General features: G+C 42.7%; 3 protein-coding genes across 5 annotated transcripts; 1 reads left to right on the top strand and 2 right to left on the bottom strand.

Annotated features, from left to right (window-relative positions):
- Positions 1-71: 71 nt before the first annotated feature.
- On the bottom strand, positions 72-7951 carry LOC132796337 (ubiquitin-conjugating enzyme E2 Q2). Of its 3 annotated transcripts, none has more exons than XM_060807478.1 (9): positions 7541-7951; positions 4626-5448; positions 3609-3725; positions 2662-2955; positions 2510-2584; positions 2021-2312; positions 1807-1955; positions 1661-1739; positions 72-1594 (listed from the first exon to the last, which is right to left on the bottom strand). In XM_060807478.1, the coding sequence occupies exons 2-9, from the start codon at positions 4785-4787 to the stop codon at positions 1563-1565; spliced, it is 1200 nt and encodes a 399-aa protein (XP_060663461.1). In that variant the 5' UTR covers positions 4788-5448; positions 7541-7951; the 3' UTR covers positions 72-1562. The 3 variants fall into 3 exon arrangements, with proteins under 3 accessions (XP_060663461.1, XP_060663462.1, XP_060663463.1); XM_060807479.1 differs by lacking the exon at positions 7541-7951 and adding an exon at positions 6614-6739; XM_060807480.1 differs by lacking the exon at positions 7541-7951 and adding an exon at positions 6360-6511.
- Positions 7952-8355: 404 nt separating this feature from the next.
- LOC132796333 (hypoxia up-regulated protein 1) lies at positions 8356-13008 on the bottom strand. The gene is made up of 3 exons (XM_060807474.1): positions 12793-13008; positions 12192-12552; positions 8356-11763 (listed from the first exon to the last, which is right to left on the bottom strand). Exons 2-3 carry the CDS (start codon positions 12536-12538, stop codon positions 9225-9227), a joined length of 2886 nt encoding a protein of 961 aa, XP_060663457.1. The 5' UTR covers positions 12539-12552; positions 12793-13008; the 3' UTR covers positions 8356-9224.
- A 1022-nt stretch (positions 13009-14030) lies between these two features.
- LOC132795094 (DNA-directed RNA polymerase II subunit RPB1) lies at positions 14031-16258 on the top strand. Its single transcript, XM_060805541.1, has one exon. It carries the CDS (start codon positions 14071-14073, stop codon positions 16204-16206), a length of 2136 nt encoding a protein of 711 aa, XP_060661524.1. The 5' UTR covers positions 14031-14070; the 3' UTR covers positions 16207-16258.
- Positions 16259-17935: the final 1677 nt, after the last annotated feature.

A 17935-nucleotide genomic window follows, 5' to 3' on the forward strand; every position in this document is an offset into this window, starting at 1 on the left:
CAAGTTTTACGCTTATGTTAAAAGTTTTTCGTATTTTTTTTGTTTTGTTTTCATCAACTTTATACGTTACGTTGTTTTGCTTTTCTGTTTATTGTATTTATCATTTATGGTACGATTATTTGGAAAGACGAATTTACAGTTAGAATTTGCTTATGCTCATCTCCTTTTACTTGATCTTGTTTTCGTTTCGTTAAACTTTTCTAATTGTATATATGCTACATATGTATACATAGATATATACTATATATTTATATATATACTCTATGTATTTGTATAACTACATCCTCGCATTTAGCATTTTCCTTAAAGTCTAGAGAGAAAAAAATAAAGTTATATGCGTTTTTGTTTTGCATTTGTTGCACAACTTAGAAAAATATTAGTTAATATTTATATATATATATATAATAATAATAATATGTATATGTATATGTTCGATTAAACTAATTTTACAAATAGGTATGTATGTATGTGGCTCTGAAGGTATGCGTATATATATATTATATGGGATTGTGTACTGTGTGTGTGTGTGTTTGTCAGCTGTATGCCTGTGTGTGTGAGTGTGTGTTGCATTTGTCAACGCTCCAAGCGAGAAGGAGAAACTAAACGAAAAACATTTGCAGGCGGGTGATGTAAATAGTGAACACACCACAACACAACACAAAAATGACAGCGACAACAGCTGCCAGAATCGTTTACAATTTTCTTCTTCATTTACATGTTACATTTACAACTGCTATCGCTATTGCTATTTTCATATATCGTCTCGTTATGGCTAATCGATGTGTTAGCATGAATGATGATCGATATGCTAGCGATCGATTAGACAACGCTTCACGTTCTCTCACACAATATTCTCTTTCTCTTTTGGGGATAGTAATTGTTAAATTATTCATTATTCTTGCTAGCTGTACAATGTTATCTTTTACACTTACAAACATATATATATGTATATGTATATAATTATCATATATTTAATTCTATGCGTTTTCAGCTTAACTCTAGTGGGGGGCTGCCGGGGAAAAGGGTGAGGGGTAGGGGGGAGAAAAGTACATGCAGAATTATTAACAAAATGATGCCAGGTTAAATGGATGCGGTGGCGGCGGACACAAAATAATACAAAGGATACGCATTAAAAAAACATCACACACAGGATATTCGTGGTCTTATACTTGCATCTTAAGTATACCCTACATATATATCTATCTGCCTGTCTCTGTTTATAGTGCATACACAACACAAAACTATAGAACACTAGAAAATCGCAAGCAATCAAAAAGAAATAGCGAGTTGTCGATTTGTTGCTGCTGTTGATCCGTTTCGTTTTCTTTTTGCTGCTGATGCTGATGTTGATGTTGGTGTTGGATAATATGTGTAGTTAGCCATGTTGTTGTGTGTTCTCTATAGTCTAGAGTTGGTTGTGTGTGTTCAAGAAACTGCTTTTTGATTGCATGTATGCTGCTGCGACGATGACGACATTTGGCAAAAACATCCACATCCACATCCATAATCCACATCCATGTCCGTTTGCTCCTTTAACTTTAAGCCATACAACCCAGCGAATCTTAACCATCCTCCTTGGGCGGCGTAAACCAACCTGCAAAGTAAACAATACATTTTTTTAATAACACTATATAGATTGAGAGCAGAGCGTTAAGCGAACCGTTCTTCTCGTGGATCTGCACCAGGGATTTGAAGCTTTGCTGGGCCCGTGCTAAACTGTATTGTCCCTGGTTGAGCGCCTGATGATGTAGATAAATGTTATTAGTTTGGTGTCTATAATAGCTTGTAACAATCAATCAGTCGTACCTTGGTAGCACCAAATTGTATGCGCGCCTTGCCTTTGACCAGCGTTGCAGCGATTTGCATGATCACGGCCTCCACTGTGTAGGCGGAACTCCAGCCTTGTTTCGTCAGCAGTTCCATGCAAATGGCGCCGCCAATGAGCACATAGCCACCTAGGAAAATGCAGCATAAGGTAAGTATTTCAAATGTTATTTGTATAGGAAGAAGTGAGACGCACCTGAGATGATTGGATGCACAACACGCACAAAGGGTGGCTCAAAGGGATACGTCTCCTTAAACAGTATGTTGAGCAATATGCTGTCCTTGCCCTCCTTCTCCTTCAGCTGCAACAGATCGCTGTGCAACGGACTATCGGGATCAACGGACTTGAGGCGTATATTCCATTCGTAAATGGAATCGTTAACGAGCTCAATCGAGTACATGTTCTTCTTGAATGCATCGGACCGATAAATATCACGCAGTTCTTTCATCAGACGATCTGTTGCCTGCACGGAACCAGAAACTGAACCCTGTTTTGTTTTGTTTTTTGTTCATCGCAAACACCAATTCAACAGAGAAAGCGAGACAGTAGCATGAAAGAGAAATAGAGATAAGCATTGTGTGTGAGTGAAATAGCAAAACAAGTTCTGGATAATAAGAGTTCCTAAATTGGAAATCCAATGGTTTCCCAACTAGGAAAGCATCGTTGACAACGCTTTGTACTTACTTTTAAATAGTCTTGTCTTTGACTTTGACGCAGTCTTTCTAAAGTCGCTAAATGTTCCACCTCCATGTCGTCTTTCTGTAAATACCGAATCGAATATATATAGGCAATCAATCATATAATTGAATAGCATAGAAATGATATGTGATACTCACTTTGTTTGTACTCCGTACATCATCCATTTCCAGTGGCAGATCCTCGTCGCCTTCGCTCTCCTGTTCGCTCTCACCGATGGGATCCTCGATCTCATCCTGATCCGAATCGGTCTCCTCGTTACCATGTGGACCCGGTCCAACGCCTCCGCCTCCACCACCGCCGCCGCCGGAACGATCCAAGCGCAGGGGTGATGCGGAGGGTGGCGGTGTTTGCAGCGGCAGCGTTAAATTATCGATATCGGGTGGCAGTGGAACATTGTGTAAACGGCATAGCTCACGCAGCAATATGCCAACCTGTAAGGCAATAGACGGACAATGACATTAGCTTTCGAAATACGACAATACTAACATTACATCATTAATATGCAATCAAAATTAGGCCAACAATGCTTCAACTTTTCGATAATTAAGTTCGTTAACTGCAAAATTAATTCAAATTTCCAGCCTAATTATCAATCATCGTCTGCGTATATTGAGTATTGCTTAATTAACAATTAAGAAAACCCTACAATTAAATATCTCAGCGTAAAGCTGTGGTTTCCCCTCAATTTGTAATTTAGCTGTAACTATCCAATGACGTAACTATAATTCATCACTTATATATTTACTTAATTTTTAGGAATAGAAAATTACTTAGTCAAGCCAAATTAAAAATAAAATAACTTATCAGTTTATAGCACATTCGTAATACAAATCTCAGAAAGTATTAGGAATCTGTATACTCGAGAACTAGGAATGTTGTCACCAAATTTTACGTCCCTAACTACTTTAGACTTACGAGATCTAGGAGATTATGCGATGGGACAGACAGACATAATAATCAATATATCGACAAGTCTTAATGTCTGTTTCTCCTTGTTCCACATTTTGTATTGTCAACTATTCCTATAGGAATACCCTTTGAAGAGTGGGGAAGTGGGGAGTGTACATACATATGTATTGCTTACCTGATTAATCACGTGATTATCACGACCATTTGTGTTGCTAAGGATTTGCACGGCATTTGTAACACTCGTCTCCTCGCTCTCGGCAAACCAAACTGGCGGCGATGATGGATACGTTTCCTATAACGACAAAAAAAAACACATAATAATGAGATGCAAGATCAAGTACATCAAGAGAAAACATCAACATCAAAGAAGGAATGGTGGAAAGGTGGGGAGGGGGGGACAGCGACAACAAAAGCAGCGTCAATGAAATTACGCATATAACCTTTAATTAGATCGTTGAACCAAACGACAGAGTTGACTTGAGAGCAGCCGGAACACAGCCGCTAACTTGGCAAGTTGTTGGCAACTTGGAACGGACACACACACACGCACACACACATTAACACATACAAGAGACAGCGCAGGGGCAATGAATCATAAATTATTGAAGCACGCTGCCCCCTAAAATAAGAATCAAACACAGCAACAACAGCAAGAAGAGATGCAGCCATTGACAGCGTGTGAGAGAGAGAGCGCAACAAAATAAAGGTGCAAAATGTACAACGAAAAGTGGGATCAGCAAAATGAGAAAAAAATCAAATTGCGTGAAAGCTGCACAATACTTTTAGGTTAGAGGGAAAGGGACAGATACCACACAGCGACTAAGCTGCGGCTTAGCTGACAAAGTCAAGAGTAGAGTAGAGAGCTTTCGCCGAGGATTAAGGTTTTAAGCACAAACAGTGGAAATTTACCAGCACTATTTTTGTTGTTTCTGTTCTTGTCGCTCGCTCGTTCGCAGGAAGCACTCAACAATGTACGGTGGTATCGATAAGCGATAAACGATATGCGATACGATCGTCCAATTGGTGGTGCAAACAACTCGATATATGTATATACAAACATAAACAACGTCGTTGCTCGTTAATCGCATTGCGTTGCAGTTGGCAACAAAGCTGAACTGATAAGGCAAATGGTATTGGGGCAGGTAGGAGAATGAGGCAGATAAGTAGTTAGAGAAGCAGCAGCTTTACTTACCGTTATGTTCGCATGGATGTCGTAACGCTTGCCATTCTTATCGATGAACCTGCAGAGCAGCTCGTCTACGCTGGAATTGAGTATCTGAAAGCGTTCGTGATTCTTCGGAAAGATTTTCTCCAGTGTTTTGATCTCCTGCTTGAGTGTGTTAAGACACGCCATATTGGCGGGCGAAAAGGCAACGTGACGACCGACGCAAGTCAGTCACGGATTCGTCGCCTCCGCTTTCGTTCGTTGCGCTTGATGTTTTGTTATTGCACACTCACACACACTCACACTTACACAGCAAATGCAAGCGCCGTTGTCGTCGCTGTGTCTAAGTTTTGTTTCAGAATATTGCTTGTTTTTATTGTTGTTGTGGTGTAGCCCTTTCTCTCTTGCTCGCTCTTGTATTTGTCTTGTGCGTTTGCTGCTGTTGTTCGACGATAGATGGCGTTATAGAAAGCTGCGCTTTTCCAGTTGCTCTTCGATTATTCTTGTTTATTGTGGTTTGTTGTTGTTGCTTGAAGGTAGATTGTATTATAATTTCCTCAAGAGCTCAGCAACTGGCAGCAATGTCATCATCACCATCATGTTATCATCATTTCACACACGCGTTGTTGCCAATATTATCCTGTTGTTGTTGTTGTTAATCCTTGCCTTTGCTTTTACTGCACTTCACTACACTTCTTTTTCTTCAGCGCCCCCTCCGCACAGCATGCGCTCAGCTTTGGTCGCGAACGCTTTTATGCTTTTGCTTTGCGATTAGTGCTTTGACTTTGAGCAATGTCCTCTCTCTCTTTCTCGCTCTCCCTCAGGTGTCCTTTGATTGGTGGGGCGCACTCTGTATATTTGAAAACGATAAAAGCACGTGGTTTATTTAAGTTTAATCGTTGCAAAAAACACATACTCTGTACACATATGCAAATCACTTTTAGTTTTGTGAAACTCTACTCAACAAAAACATAAAAAAACAATTTGCATTAGAAACAAAACTTTTACTACGCTCGACGTTTTGTTTCATTAGCATTTTGATGTTTGGCAAACAGTTCGCTTTGTTTTCCATTATTCAGACTTGCGCATCTTGTAATTTTCATACTGCTACCAGCTTGTTTTTATTTTGTTTTATTATTTTCTGTTTGAATTTTACCGATTTTATGCTGTCTTCCATTTCAATTACAATTTCGTTGTAAAACGATTTTGCAAATCGCACAAAGAAATCGTACAACAACAACAGAGAAAAAAACAAGAAGTCTGTAAATGCTGTCAGCTGTAGCGGCGACAGTAGAACAAAAGTCATTTGCAGCAAACGAAACGTAGCCAAAGTTGCGACTCTCTCTCTCAACTTCAGCATGGGGAAGAAAAGACAACAACACAATGCAAACAACACTGAACTGTGCTTTCCTTTTTTGGCGCCTCCGGCGCCACTGTGCACTCTGCTCAGGTTGTGTGTGTGAGTGAGTACGAGAGAGAGCCGAGAGGCCGCCAGCTTTGACAGCTGCTGGACTGACAACTGAAGGCGAATTCAATGTAAAATCTACATGCACTCACACACTCATATGTACGCACAAATAAACACACATTCACACACTTATAACGCTGGAAGCATGGAAGTTTACTGTGACTGTCAACGCTTTAATAATTTTTAATGTTTATCTATGAGCACACACACACATGCATTGCACGTAGCAGTAAATTGACTTTACTGTCGCTGCATCGCCGCCATTCTTCTGCACTTTGTTTTATTCAATTTACCTTGTCCTGCACTTTACACACATTCAAAACAGAAAGAGAGGCGAGATGAAAAATGCCAAAGCCAAAGAGCAGCTCCTTTGTTTCCCCGTATTTACCCCACACGCACACACACACGCACATTCACTGTTAACTCGTTCGCAATTTGAGTTCTAAATGTGACCAGCACATAACAAAAAAATCAAAGAAAACAAAAACAAGTGCAAATAAAAGAAAATTGTAAAGACAACAATAAACACACGCACTCACGCACGCACATTATGATAAAAAGAAACGGAGTCAGTCGCACGCCGCCCGCTTGGCACCTTTACGACAACGACATCGACTTCGACATCATCAACATCGTCGTCGATCATCGACCAGCAGTTTAAGTGCAGCGCTCCCTCTCTTTCACGCTCACTCGCTCTCTTATTCACACACTCCGTCGTCTCCGTCCGTCGACTTGAAGCTGCGAAATTTTTCTGAAAAATCACTTTCGCCAGACAGGCGCCGTCGCCGTGCAAGCGACACACACACGCATACGTAGTACGTACGTAAAAAAAAGTATATGTATGTATGTACGTGCCGAAAGCAGTCGCAACAGAATCAGTCAGCAGAGCCAGCAATGACAATCGAAAGAAGTTATCGGTGCGCTTGCGTTGCCTATCGAAAGGAAATTCGCACTCTGCACTATCCCACACACACACATGCATATTTATGGCATAAACATACACACACACGCACGCATATGTACATGCAGATGAACGTATGTGTGTATGTAAACGTTGGATCCACTAACGAATTGTGCTTGGCTGGTCATTCGCTCCCTCTCACTCACTCACTACAAACAGACGACACCACAGCAAGAAGTTGGTAGATTCGTCATTGTTTTCAGCACAAAATTCCCACTGTTTTTTACTTCTTTTTCCTTTTGATGCCTAACGAAATGGCTGTTTTGGCTGCTGTGCTGTTTTTCTCTTTTTTTCCATCTCGGCTGCGAGCAAAATCAATTGCTTGCTATACTACATACATACATTTGCACGAAAACCGAACGTACATAATATGTATGTATGGATGTACGTACATACACACATGTTTTCGTTACCCTCCAAACATTACAATAGATCACACAAAACATCTACGAAAGTGTCTGTGTGTGTATGGTATGCAGACACGCACTCATTTACACCTATGCAGGCATTTACCTGTGCACAATATGTATATATTTTAAGCTGTTTGTATGTGTGCATATGTATATATTTGAAAGTTTGCAAGATTGCACTAATTCGCCTTCGCCATATTTTTTGTGGCAATGGCTCTTTTTGTTTGGTTGTGTGTGTGTGTTTCGTCGTCGTCGCAGCAGTTGTTTCACTTGTATTTGTGTGCGGACGCGAATTGCCTTTTTTTGTATTTGTATTTGTTATTGTTCTTGGTTGGTTTTAGTCCGCACGCTTTTTTCTTCGCAGTCCGCGTGTTGTATAATTGTTGTTGATAGTTGTTGCGCACACACATTCAAAATATACAGATAGATATGGCGTTAACTAAAATTATTATATGCTACCGAATCTTAGCAATCACGTAGGCGTGTAAAAGTCTCCGGAATTATAATCTATGTACATCGTCTTCCGCGAACGTCTGACGATATTTCTTGCTAAAAGCAGTGTGACCGCACCACGATTACCGCACAAATGCCAAGCGATACTCATAACATTACGCGGCAAAAATTATGATGTTTTGCAGTGAAGCCAAAACAAAAAAAAAATAAAAGATTTACCACCTCAGTTGAATTTATTATTGATAGAACCTAAAAATTAAAATAAATATAATAAATTATATATCGATAGACACGACGAATGCAGTGTTGATGCCATTAATAATTGCTATCATTATGTGCTATCGGAATTCGGCAACAGCAGTAACATCAGCTGGTATCTCTGCTCGACACTCACACACACATTTATGGCGGAGACTGCTTACTATAATGTCCTTATCAAAATGGATGAAATAAAACATTTACTAATAATTTATAATAATAAACTACATTGTTTTGTTTAATTTATTTTTGAGCTTTTCCCAGTATTTTACGCTTTGTTTTTCGTTTTTCATAATGATACAATTATAATGTTTTTTGTTTTTGTATTGTGTTTTACATTCTGTAATGCTGATTGGCTATTCAAAGGGAATTTGTTGTTGGTGGTGGTGTGGGGGAGGGTCACATAAAATAAGTGTCCTATATTTATGTATGTACTATTTGTTTGATTAGGAAGGGGTGGGGAGTACTTCAAGTCTTTGTATTTTATTTAAGTTTATTTAGATAATATATCCAGGCATATTAAATCGAAGAACTTAAAGCACAACGGAATGAAACTTGAATATTAAATGTTATGTTTTCGTTTTGTGTTTTCATTACAATTTTTTTTACGATTTATATGTAGCATAATTGAATGCCTCGCCATTAGCTAGTTTGAACAAAATAATTTACAAAAAAAAAATGCTAGAATCGCTTAAGTTTTGTTTTCTTTTTTTGTCTTTGTTTGTTGGGCACGTCAAGCAATGGGCATCCCCGCCCCGTACCCCCTCTGTGATCGGCCTATCAGTCCACCTTCCGCTATCGATTGTCAAACCCCGCTCCCCCTTCCCTGGTTGTAGAAAAAAAGAAGTCATCGAGTGTGATCGATGGCACATCGATGCCCAAATGCAAGCGTGCTCCACAATCAAATTATGTCCCCGCCCACTGACTGTAAACATGTGCAAAGTGTATGTGTGTGAGTGTGTTCCTTCTAGCTCTCCTACGCTCTTCCTCTTCACCTATCTCTATATCTCTCTCTCTCTCTCTTTCCCTCTTTCGATCTGTTGCCAATGATGTGCTGAAGTGTTTTTGTCATGCATTTAAAGTTCACTGTGTGGCGTATTTGCATCCACCGTAGGCGTGGCAGTCACTGTCTCCTTCTCCTGCTCCTCCTTCTTCTCATCCTCCTCGGCTACTGTTGCCTCCTCCGCCGTGTTGGGCGCCTCAGCCTGCTCAGCATTCTCCGACGTCGCCGCTTCCTCCGTTCGCTCCTCCTCAGCATTGCTGCCATTTCCGCTGCCTGAAGACGCCTCAGCTTCCTCGCCGCCCGCCGTTGTTGTCTCCTTGGGTTTCTTGGCTTCGGGTTTGGCCTTAGGCTTCCAGTTCTTGATCTTATTCATAAGATACTTGACCTCACGATCCAGGACCGACATCTTATCGGTGATATCCTTGACGGTCAAACGGACATCGTCACTGCGACTTAGCTTCTTTTGGGCAGCCACCTCGGTTTTTAGCCACGCGTTCGTTTCATCAATCACCTTGTTCAATGTATCAATCTCCACTTGCGTGTAGACATCCTTGTCGGGATTCGTTTCCTTGGTGAGATTGCGGGCCGAAGTCATAAACTTCTCGGCACCCTCAATCATACCCTTCAGCGCCTTGATGGCATCCGGTCGCTCCTCATGCTCCCAGTGACGGGCCAAGAACACATTCGACAGCTTCTGCAGTTTGGCCAGCTTATTCTCGTAGAGCTCCGGCTTGGGATTCTCCACATCCTCGTATAGCCAATCCGCCAGTTTGCTGCACTCGGCCAAGAGTTTCTCCTTCTCCTCGGCGGTGGCGCAGTCGGCATATGGAGCCTCCTCGAGCTTCTGTTGCACCTCACCAATATGGGATTCGAGGGCATTGAATGCGGACTCGAGACGTATGCGTTGCTCCTCCACCTTGTTGATGGCCAGCAGCTTGGCCAGCGAACTGTCGTAACCGGCACCGCTCAATGGAGCTGTAAACGTGAGCTCTGATGTATGCACCACCGGCGTCTTAATCGTTACCAGTTTAACTGTCTCATTTTTGGCCTCCGCTGTCGTCGTCGATGGCTCCTCTGTTTTGCTGCCTGTCGCGGCCTCCTCATCGGACTTCTTGGGCTTTGCAGACTCCTCGCTGTTGGGGGCCTCCTCCTCAGCGGTTGGCTGTTCGCCTTGCTGGGTTTCGCCATCGGCAGTCTTCTCGGCCTCCTTGGTGAACAGTTTGCTGATGGTGCTGCCCAACTTGGCCAACGTGCTGTCCTCGTCGAGTTCCTCGTCCAGCTTCTGCTTGTCGTAGACATACTCAACGCCCGTGCAACGGAAGATGCCCGATTCGTCCAGGTAGAAGTACGCCTTGATGCCCTTGTTGTCGACAATGTCCTTCTTGGACTTCTCCAGCAGCTCCTTCACCTGCTGCAGCTGCACACGCGTCACATTCAGGCTGCCAAGCGCGGCCACTTCGGCGGCACTGTAACGTTCCAGATCGCCATAGTTCACATAGAATTCAAAGTCATCCGTATGCTTGTTGAAGGTGATGACCTTCTTCTGGGGATAGGGATTCATTTGAGCGAAAAGCACACGCTTCACATGCTTAACGGCGCCTCCATCCCCGGGATCACGCTCAAATGCCACTTGCAGGGGGAAGACAACCGCATCCTTAACGATAAACTTTTGCACCTTGAAGCCACTGGAGAGATCGGCTGCCTTGTAAACGGCACCCATTGTGGCGGACTCATCGGCATTCAGATTCTTGCCCAGCTCCTGTTTGATCAGCGCCTTGATGGTCTCCTGAACACGTGGCACACGTGTGCCGCCGCCGAACAGAATCACCTGATTGATCACATCCAATGACAGATTCGAGGAGGCCAAAGCATCCTCCAGGGGTTTTGTGGTGCGTGGCCACAGATCGGCGCACAACTCTTCGAGTTTCTCGCGTGAAACCGGCAGCTTAAAGTCATGATCCTCGAGCAGATTCTCGATCTGTGCATAATGATCGTTGTTGGCCGACAGCACGTTCTTAAGGCGTCCCGCCTCCTTGAATAGTTTGGCCAGGGCTCGCGGACTCGTTGTCACATCGGTCTTGGTCTTCTTCAGCGCATTAAACTCGCTGGCCAAATAGTCGCGCAAACGCAATTGAATCTCTAGGCCACCAAGACTCCGATCGTAGCCAACGCCCAGCACTTGCACCACCGGATTCGTTTCCTTGGTCTGTTTATCCTTCACCACTTGATAGCTGACAACGGCCGCTGACGTTTTGTAGGCACCCATGTCATAGAACAGGAAATACTGAGCCGTCTCGTTGATCTCGCCACGATGAAAGACACCATAGTTGAGTGCGACGGCAGCGTAGTCATTGATTAGCTGCAGCACCTTCAGGTTCGCCAGCTGAGCGGCAACGAGAAGCGCTTCACGTTCCGCCTGGCCAAAGTAGCCGGGTACGGTGAGGACGCATTCGGTAATCTGCTGTTCGGTCGATTCCTGAGCGTATTCCTTGGCCTTGGCCAGCAGTTGGGCGATCAACTCCTCCACGCTGAACTCCTCGGTGTCGCCCTTCTTGAACACAACCGTGTTGCGCTCCTTGTCACCCACAATCGTATAGTAGGGAAAACGTTTTCTGAAATTAAAAATCCAAATTACATTAACATGTAAAAGCTTCATTTCAAATTACTACCATAATTCCGTAGGTTAAGCGTTAATTTGGAATTTAATGATAAATAATAAAATATGGGTGCGCAACTATCTAATGTAATCGATCACTAACGCACTTTAAAGCCAACGGGTCGAATAAAAGGACAAATTACAAATTACAGTGAGCTGCGCTGTTAAGTTAACATGCGCGATTGCAGGCTGCAATTACAGTGTGTGTGTTTAACAGCACCATGTAAATGCGTGCACTGTACATTAACATAAGTGTTAGCGTTAGCGTAACATTAACGTAACGTCACACAGCAACTTAACATGACGTGGCCCAGTCTCGCTAGCACACAAACACACGCACACATATGTACATATATAGCACGCACACTTTATTCTCGCGCTCACCTGTATAGATCAACAATGGGATTGTCAATGGTCTTGCCCAGCAGATCGAGCAGATAACCATAAGCTGCCGTCGGGTCACGAATACCAATCGTTTGAGCATCCTCGCCAATAGTCCGAACGCCATCACGGAATGCAATGATTGCCGGCGTTTTGCGTTTCGATTCACGATTCAAAGCGATTTCCATTGGGACGCCGGGCGATACGACGCCCACTTTAAACCATTCGGTACCCAGATCCACGCTCATCACAGCTGCCGACTGGACAAAAGTCGTGTGCGGCTGGAATGCCATGATGCACAGCATCAGCAGCACACCGCCGAAGCCTAGTTGCAACTTTTGCTGCAACATTTTAACAATTCACTCTGTGTGAGCGAGAGAGAAAGAGACAGGCAGAAACGGAAATGAGAAAAAATTAGTTAAAATGTGGGTGAAATAAAAGAATGCACAATTTGGCAAGAGAGAGAGCAATAACCTTTTAACACAGCACATTTGATTTTCTGCCAACGCAAGCAAAGAACCAAAGCAGCTGGTAGAAAAGCGGCAACCCTTCACTTTCCCCCCCTCCACAACCTTTCACTAAGGTAATTGTAATTCGTACTTACGTGTCGTATTCAGTTAGTTAGTTGGTATGCGCGTTGTTCGCAACAATGAGTATTTGGTGCCACACACTCGGCTTCTGTTATTTTATTTCAGCAATTCTGTGATAATTAACAACATCTACAATTTACTAATGCCGAAACTGCTGCGAGTTTAAGTAGCCGCTGCTTGCTCTGCTGCGTTCAGTCAGATGTTGGGGGAAAGAAAACGTAGAAGAAGCAGAAAGCGTTGACGTGTAGAGGTGGAGAATAGAGATGGCACAAACATCGATGGCAAAAATAGTGCTTTTTTTAAGGCTCTATTATTTGTCGGCGTGTGTCCACAAACAACTTTTTTTTTATGCAGCTGAATAACATACATAAATATAAAGAAATTATTCTTTCAGCTGCGTTACATTATTTTTCAATTTTTGTTAATTTTTTTTTCACACTTAAAAATAACCATTGTAATTACCAACATATGGTTACACTTCTTATGGTATTTTGGTATATTTCCAATACGCGTTAATTTCAACAGCATGATAGTTAATATCGATATACCTAAATGTTAAACCACTAACCATTTAATATGTAAACGCTGATTGGTGTATGCCGAAAAAAAAACGGCAGGTGGCGCCACCATTAACAGTGCCCTTTAATGTTAGCTAACGTTTAAGTTGAAATCCGTTAAATTTGAAGCGAATAAAACTCCTTACATAGCAAATTTTTTAATTATGCAGATCAAGTCATAGTTTGACCTTAAGAGTAAAAGTCAATAGCAAATTTTATTGACCCACATACTTCTGTCATACTGTCCATTCAGCATGCACCTCAATTAACGACGATATTAAACATACATAGACTTTTCTTACCAACACAACTTGTCTGCGCCTCAAATGCTGACATATGTCAAAATATATTATTACGATACTCTACAATAAAAGCATTATCGATGGGGAATTGTGTAAAGCTGGATGAGTTAATGTACTAAACACAAAACTTCAGCAAAATGATGGAGAATATTTTTGGATATTCTTGTATAGATTAAAGCTCAGCCATTTGTGTGGTTGTAGAGTATGCGATAATCGGATTCGCTTAGTTTTTACGGTTTGCGGAATTAGAGCACCCGCGATTTCATCACAAGACCGCCAACTCAATGGAATAAAAAAAACGACATTTTCACTTTCGCAATTTGACAACGTTAAGAATTTGATTTTTTTGCTGACTGAAGGGATCCGACCTCATAAAAGATCTATTCAACCGCATGCTCTTGCATAGTTTCGACCAACCCACCGATAACTGAGCATGCACGGAACGAGTCTTTTAACTTTTGTGGCCATCAGCTGCCTCGTGGCATTTGCTTCCGCCTCCGAGTACTTCGCCGAGAGCAACGAGGGACTCGAGGATCTTAATATCCCGGAGAGCAACGTCGACGAACGCATCTCACGCTCGTCCCAGGCTATTCCCTCCCAGGCCTATGGACCTCCAGTCATCTACAACTCTCAGTCCAGCTACTCACCTCCAGCAGCAGCGCCAAGTTATTCAGCTCCAGCTTCATCTAGTTACTCTGCACCTGCAGCTCCAAGCTATTCAGCACCCAAGGCAACATCTTACTCTGCTCCAGCAGCTCCAAGTTATTCAGCACCTGCTGCTCCAAGCTATTCAGCACCTGCAGCTCCAAGCTATTCAGCACCTGCCGCTCCAAGCTATTCAGCACCTGCCGCTGCAAGCTATTCAGCACCTGCAGCTCCAAGCTATTCAGCGCCCAAGGCATCATCATACTCGGCTCCAGCTGCTCCAAGTTATTCAGCACCTGCTGCTCCAAGCTATTCAGCACCTGCCGCTCCAAGCTATTCAGCACCTGCAGTTCCAAGCTATTCAGCGCCTAAGGCATCATCTTACTCGGCTCCAGCTGCTCCAAGTTATTCAGCACCTGCTGCTCCAAGCTATTCAGCACCTGCAGCTCCAAGCTATTCAGCTCCAGCTGCTCCAAGCTATTCAGCACCTGCAGCTCCAAGCTATTCAGCACCTGCCGCTCCAAGCTATTCAGCACCTGCCGCTCCAAGCTATTCAGCACCTGCCGCTCCAAGCTATTCAGCACCTGCAGCTCCAAGCTATTCAGCGCCCAAGGCATCATCATACTCGGCTCCAGCTGCTCCAAGTTATTCAGCACCTGCTGCTCCAAGCTATTCAGCACCTGCCGCTCCAAGCTATTCAGCACCTGCAGTTCCAAGCTATTCAGCGCCTAAGGCATCATCTTACTCGGCTCCAGCTGCTCCAAGTTATTCAGCACCTGCTGCTCCAAGCTATTCAGCACCTGCAGCTCCAAGCTATTCAGCTCCAGCTGCTCCAAGCTATTCAGCACCAGCTGCTCCAAGTTATTCAGCACCTGCTGCTCCAAGCTATTCAGCACCTGCCGCTCCAAGCTATTCAGCACCTGCAGCTCCAAGCTATTCAGCGCCCAAGGCATCATCTTACTCGGCTCCAGCTGCTCCAAGTTATTCAGCACCTGCTGCTCCAAGCTATTCAGCACCTGCAGCTCCAAGCTATTCAGCGCCTAAGGCATCATCTTACTCGGCTCCAGCTGCTCCAAGCTATTCAGCACCTGCAGCTCCAAGCTATTCAGCACCTGCCGCTCCAAGCTATTCAGCTCCAGCTGCTCCAAGCTATTCAGCACCAGCAGCTCCAAGCTATTCAGCACCAGCAGCTCCAAGCTATTCAGCACCTGCAGCTCCAAGCTATTCAGCGCCTAAGGCATCACCTTACTCGGCTCCAGCTGCTCCAAGTTATTCAGCACCTGCTGCTCCAAGCTATTCAGCTCCAGCTGCACCAAGCTATTCAGCACCAGCAGCTCCAAGCTATTCAGCACCCAAGGCAACATCTTACTCGGCTCCGGCTGCTCCAAGTTATTCAGCACCTAAGGCACCATCTTATACTGTGCCTGCTGCTCCAAGCTATTCAGCACCAGCAGCTCCAAGCTATTCAGCACCTGCAGCTCCAAGCTATTCAGCGCCTAAGGCATCATCTTACTCGGCTCCAAGCTATTCAACACCTGCTGCTCCAAGTTATTCAGCACCTGCTGCTCCAAGCTATTCAGCTCCAGCTGCTCCAAGCTATTCAGCACCAGCAGCTCCAAGCTATTCAGCGCCTAAGGCATCATCTTACTCGGCTCCAGCTGCACCAAGCTATTCAGCGCCTAAGTCTTCTGGATATTCAGCCCCGTCCGTTTCAAGCTATTCAGCACCCAAATCCTCGGGATACGCTCGTATGCTTAATGCGCTGTTGGGCTCACCACAGGCATCCAGTTACGGAGGATCATCATCTGGTGGTGGTTACAGTGGATCTTCAGTTGCGGCGCCACCGTGTCCAACCAGTTATTTGTTCAGCTGCGATAGCGTATTCCAGCCAGCGCCATGCAGCCAAGGATCAGCAGCATATTGAACAGCAAATCGATAACAGACAAATAAAACTTTTAAATAAATGCCGTTGTTTGATTTTTTTAATTTATCGATGCCAGATTGCACACACATGTGCGAAGAGAAAGAGCATCGAAGCTATCGATAAAATCGATAACGTTGTATTTGAGAATGCCAAAATAATTAAACGATTTTTCTTTTTGGTTGGTATCAATTTTATTTTTGCAAATGTTCTTATGTCGTTTTACTAAGAATTATCACACTAAAAGCAACTCATAATAAATACATACGTACAATTATATATATATATGGTGTATATATGTTTTGTTGTATATATAGTTTGATATACTACATATAAATACCTGCACCTGCACACACATGCACGTGCATGTTCAAACGTGTATGTGCAATACATATTCATACATATATGGTATATAAGAATGTAATTTTTTGTTCGGTTTTATTATGCACTTTTTATTTCATTCTTTTTACTTATTTTCCCCATTTTTGTTGCTGTATTTTACAAATAATTTCTTATAATAATAAGTATGTTTGTTCATTATTCTCATTTTATTTTGTTTGCGGTCTATATATTCCATTAAAAAGCACTTATGTATCCTTAAATGTCATCGTTATTATGCTACAACTACGATGTGTATATATATTTGTTGTATATGTATGTATGCGTGTATGTATGTATGTATGTATGTATGTTTTGTTGTATATAGTATGTATGTTTGTATGTATGCACTTAGCCTAGCATGTAAGTTTGTTTGTATGTATGTATGAGTGAGTATTCAATGCGCTTCTTTCTACATACTAATCGAAAACGTAATCATCAAAAAGGAAGTAAGAAAAACGTTTCTTTCTACGATATACACGATAGTTACACGGCATCGATAGCTGCTGATATCGACGTTATCGATGATAACATCTAATAAGCAAGTGTTTGTTTGTTTATATGTATGTGTTATGTGTTGTTTTAATTGGTTTATTTCCCGGTTTACTTAATAAAACTCAAGTAAATCTACGCAGAGAAAAACGTCATAAAACTGGTCCATAGATTAAGAGGTATTATTTTAGTGTTGTGTGTGCCTTTGTGTGTGTGTGTGTGTGTGTGTGTGTGTCAAAAACATAGTTTCAAAAAGGAAGCAAATTAGCTGGAAGCTTGGAATATTAATTTGGTATTATTTTGTATTATTTATTTTTGTTTGTTTTGGAAATGGAATACTTAATTGGAAGATACAGGCATTGAAATAATAAAAACCAAAAAAGTAACGCATAGAAATCAAAATAAAACTACAGATAGAAGCGAGCGTTAAGATCGTTTCGATTAATCGATATCGATTATCATTGGCAGCATCTAAGAGCTAATTAGCGAACACACAACAAACTTGTTGTTTATTTTTGAATTTCATTTTATTCCGTTTCGTTAAAGGTTCAAGCTCATCATCGTGTCGTTGAACGACAGTCGACATTGGCAATGCCAAACAATGCTCCCCTCCCTCTTCCACCCACCTTATCTGCCTCGCTCGCACTCGCGCCAACCACACAAACTGAATCTCACCGACTTCCCTCACCTTATTGGCTTGCCGAAGCAAAAAAAAAACAAAACAAAATTTGAAGCAAGCTTTGAAATTTGGCATTCAAAACAAAACGAAATGCAATCAGTCAACGGAACAATTTGTATTGTTGTTGCCTTCTCGCTCTCACGCGCACTCACTATCACTTCCTCTCCCTGTCTGCCATTCACT

This window comes from Drosophila nasuta, chromosome X (assembly GCF_023558535.2).
Source record: "Drosophila nasuta strain 15112-1781.00 chromosome X, ASM2355853v1, whole genome shotgun sequence".
Classification (NCBI taxonomy): domain Eukaryota; kingdom Metazoa; phylum Arthropoda; class Insecta; order Diptera; family Drosophilidae; genus Drosophila; species Drosophila nasuta.

Excerpts from the sequence above, each read along its gene's own strand:
- LOC132796337 (XM_060807478.1), bottom strand. The coding sequence starts at position 4,787 with ATGGCGTGTCTTAACACACTCAAGCAGGAGATCAAAACACTGGAGAAA. Across the intron at positions 2,585-2,661 it reads ATGTACGGAGTACAAACAAA|AAAGACGACATGGAGGTGGA; the intron begins GTGAGTATCACA and ends CGGTATTTACAG. Across the intron at positions 1,595-1,660 it reads GCAGATCCACGAGAAGAACG|GTTGGTTTACGCCGCCCAAG; the intron begins GTTCGCTTAACG and ends TTTACTTTGCAG.
- LOC132796333 (XM_060807474.1), bottom strand. The coding sequence starts at position 12,538 with ATGTTGCAGCAAAAGTTGCAACTAGGCTTCGGCGGTGTGCTGCTGATG. Across the intron at positions 11,764-12,191 it reads CCCATTGTTGATCTATACAG|AAAACGTTTTCCCTACTATA; the intron begins GTGAGCGCGAGA and ends TTTTAATTTCAG.
- LOC132795094 (XM_060805541.1), top strand. The coding sequence starts at position 14,071 with ATGCACGGAACGAGTCTTTTAACTTTTGTGGCCATCAGCTGCCTCGTG.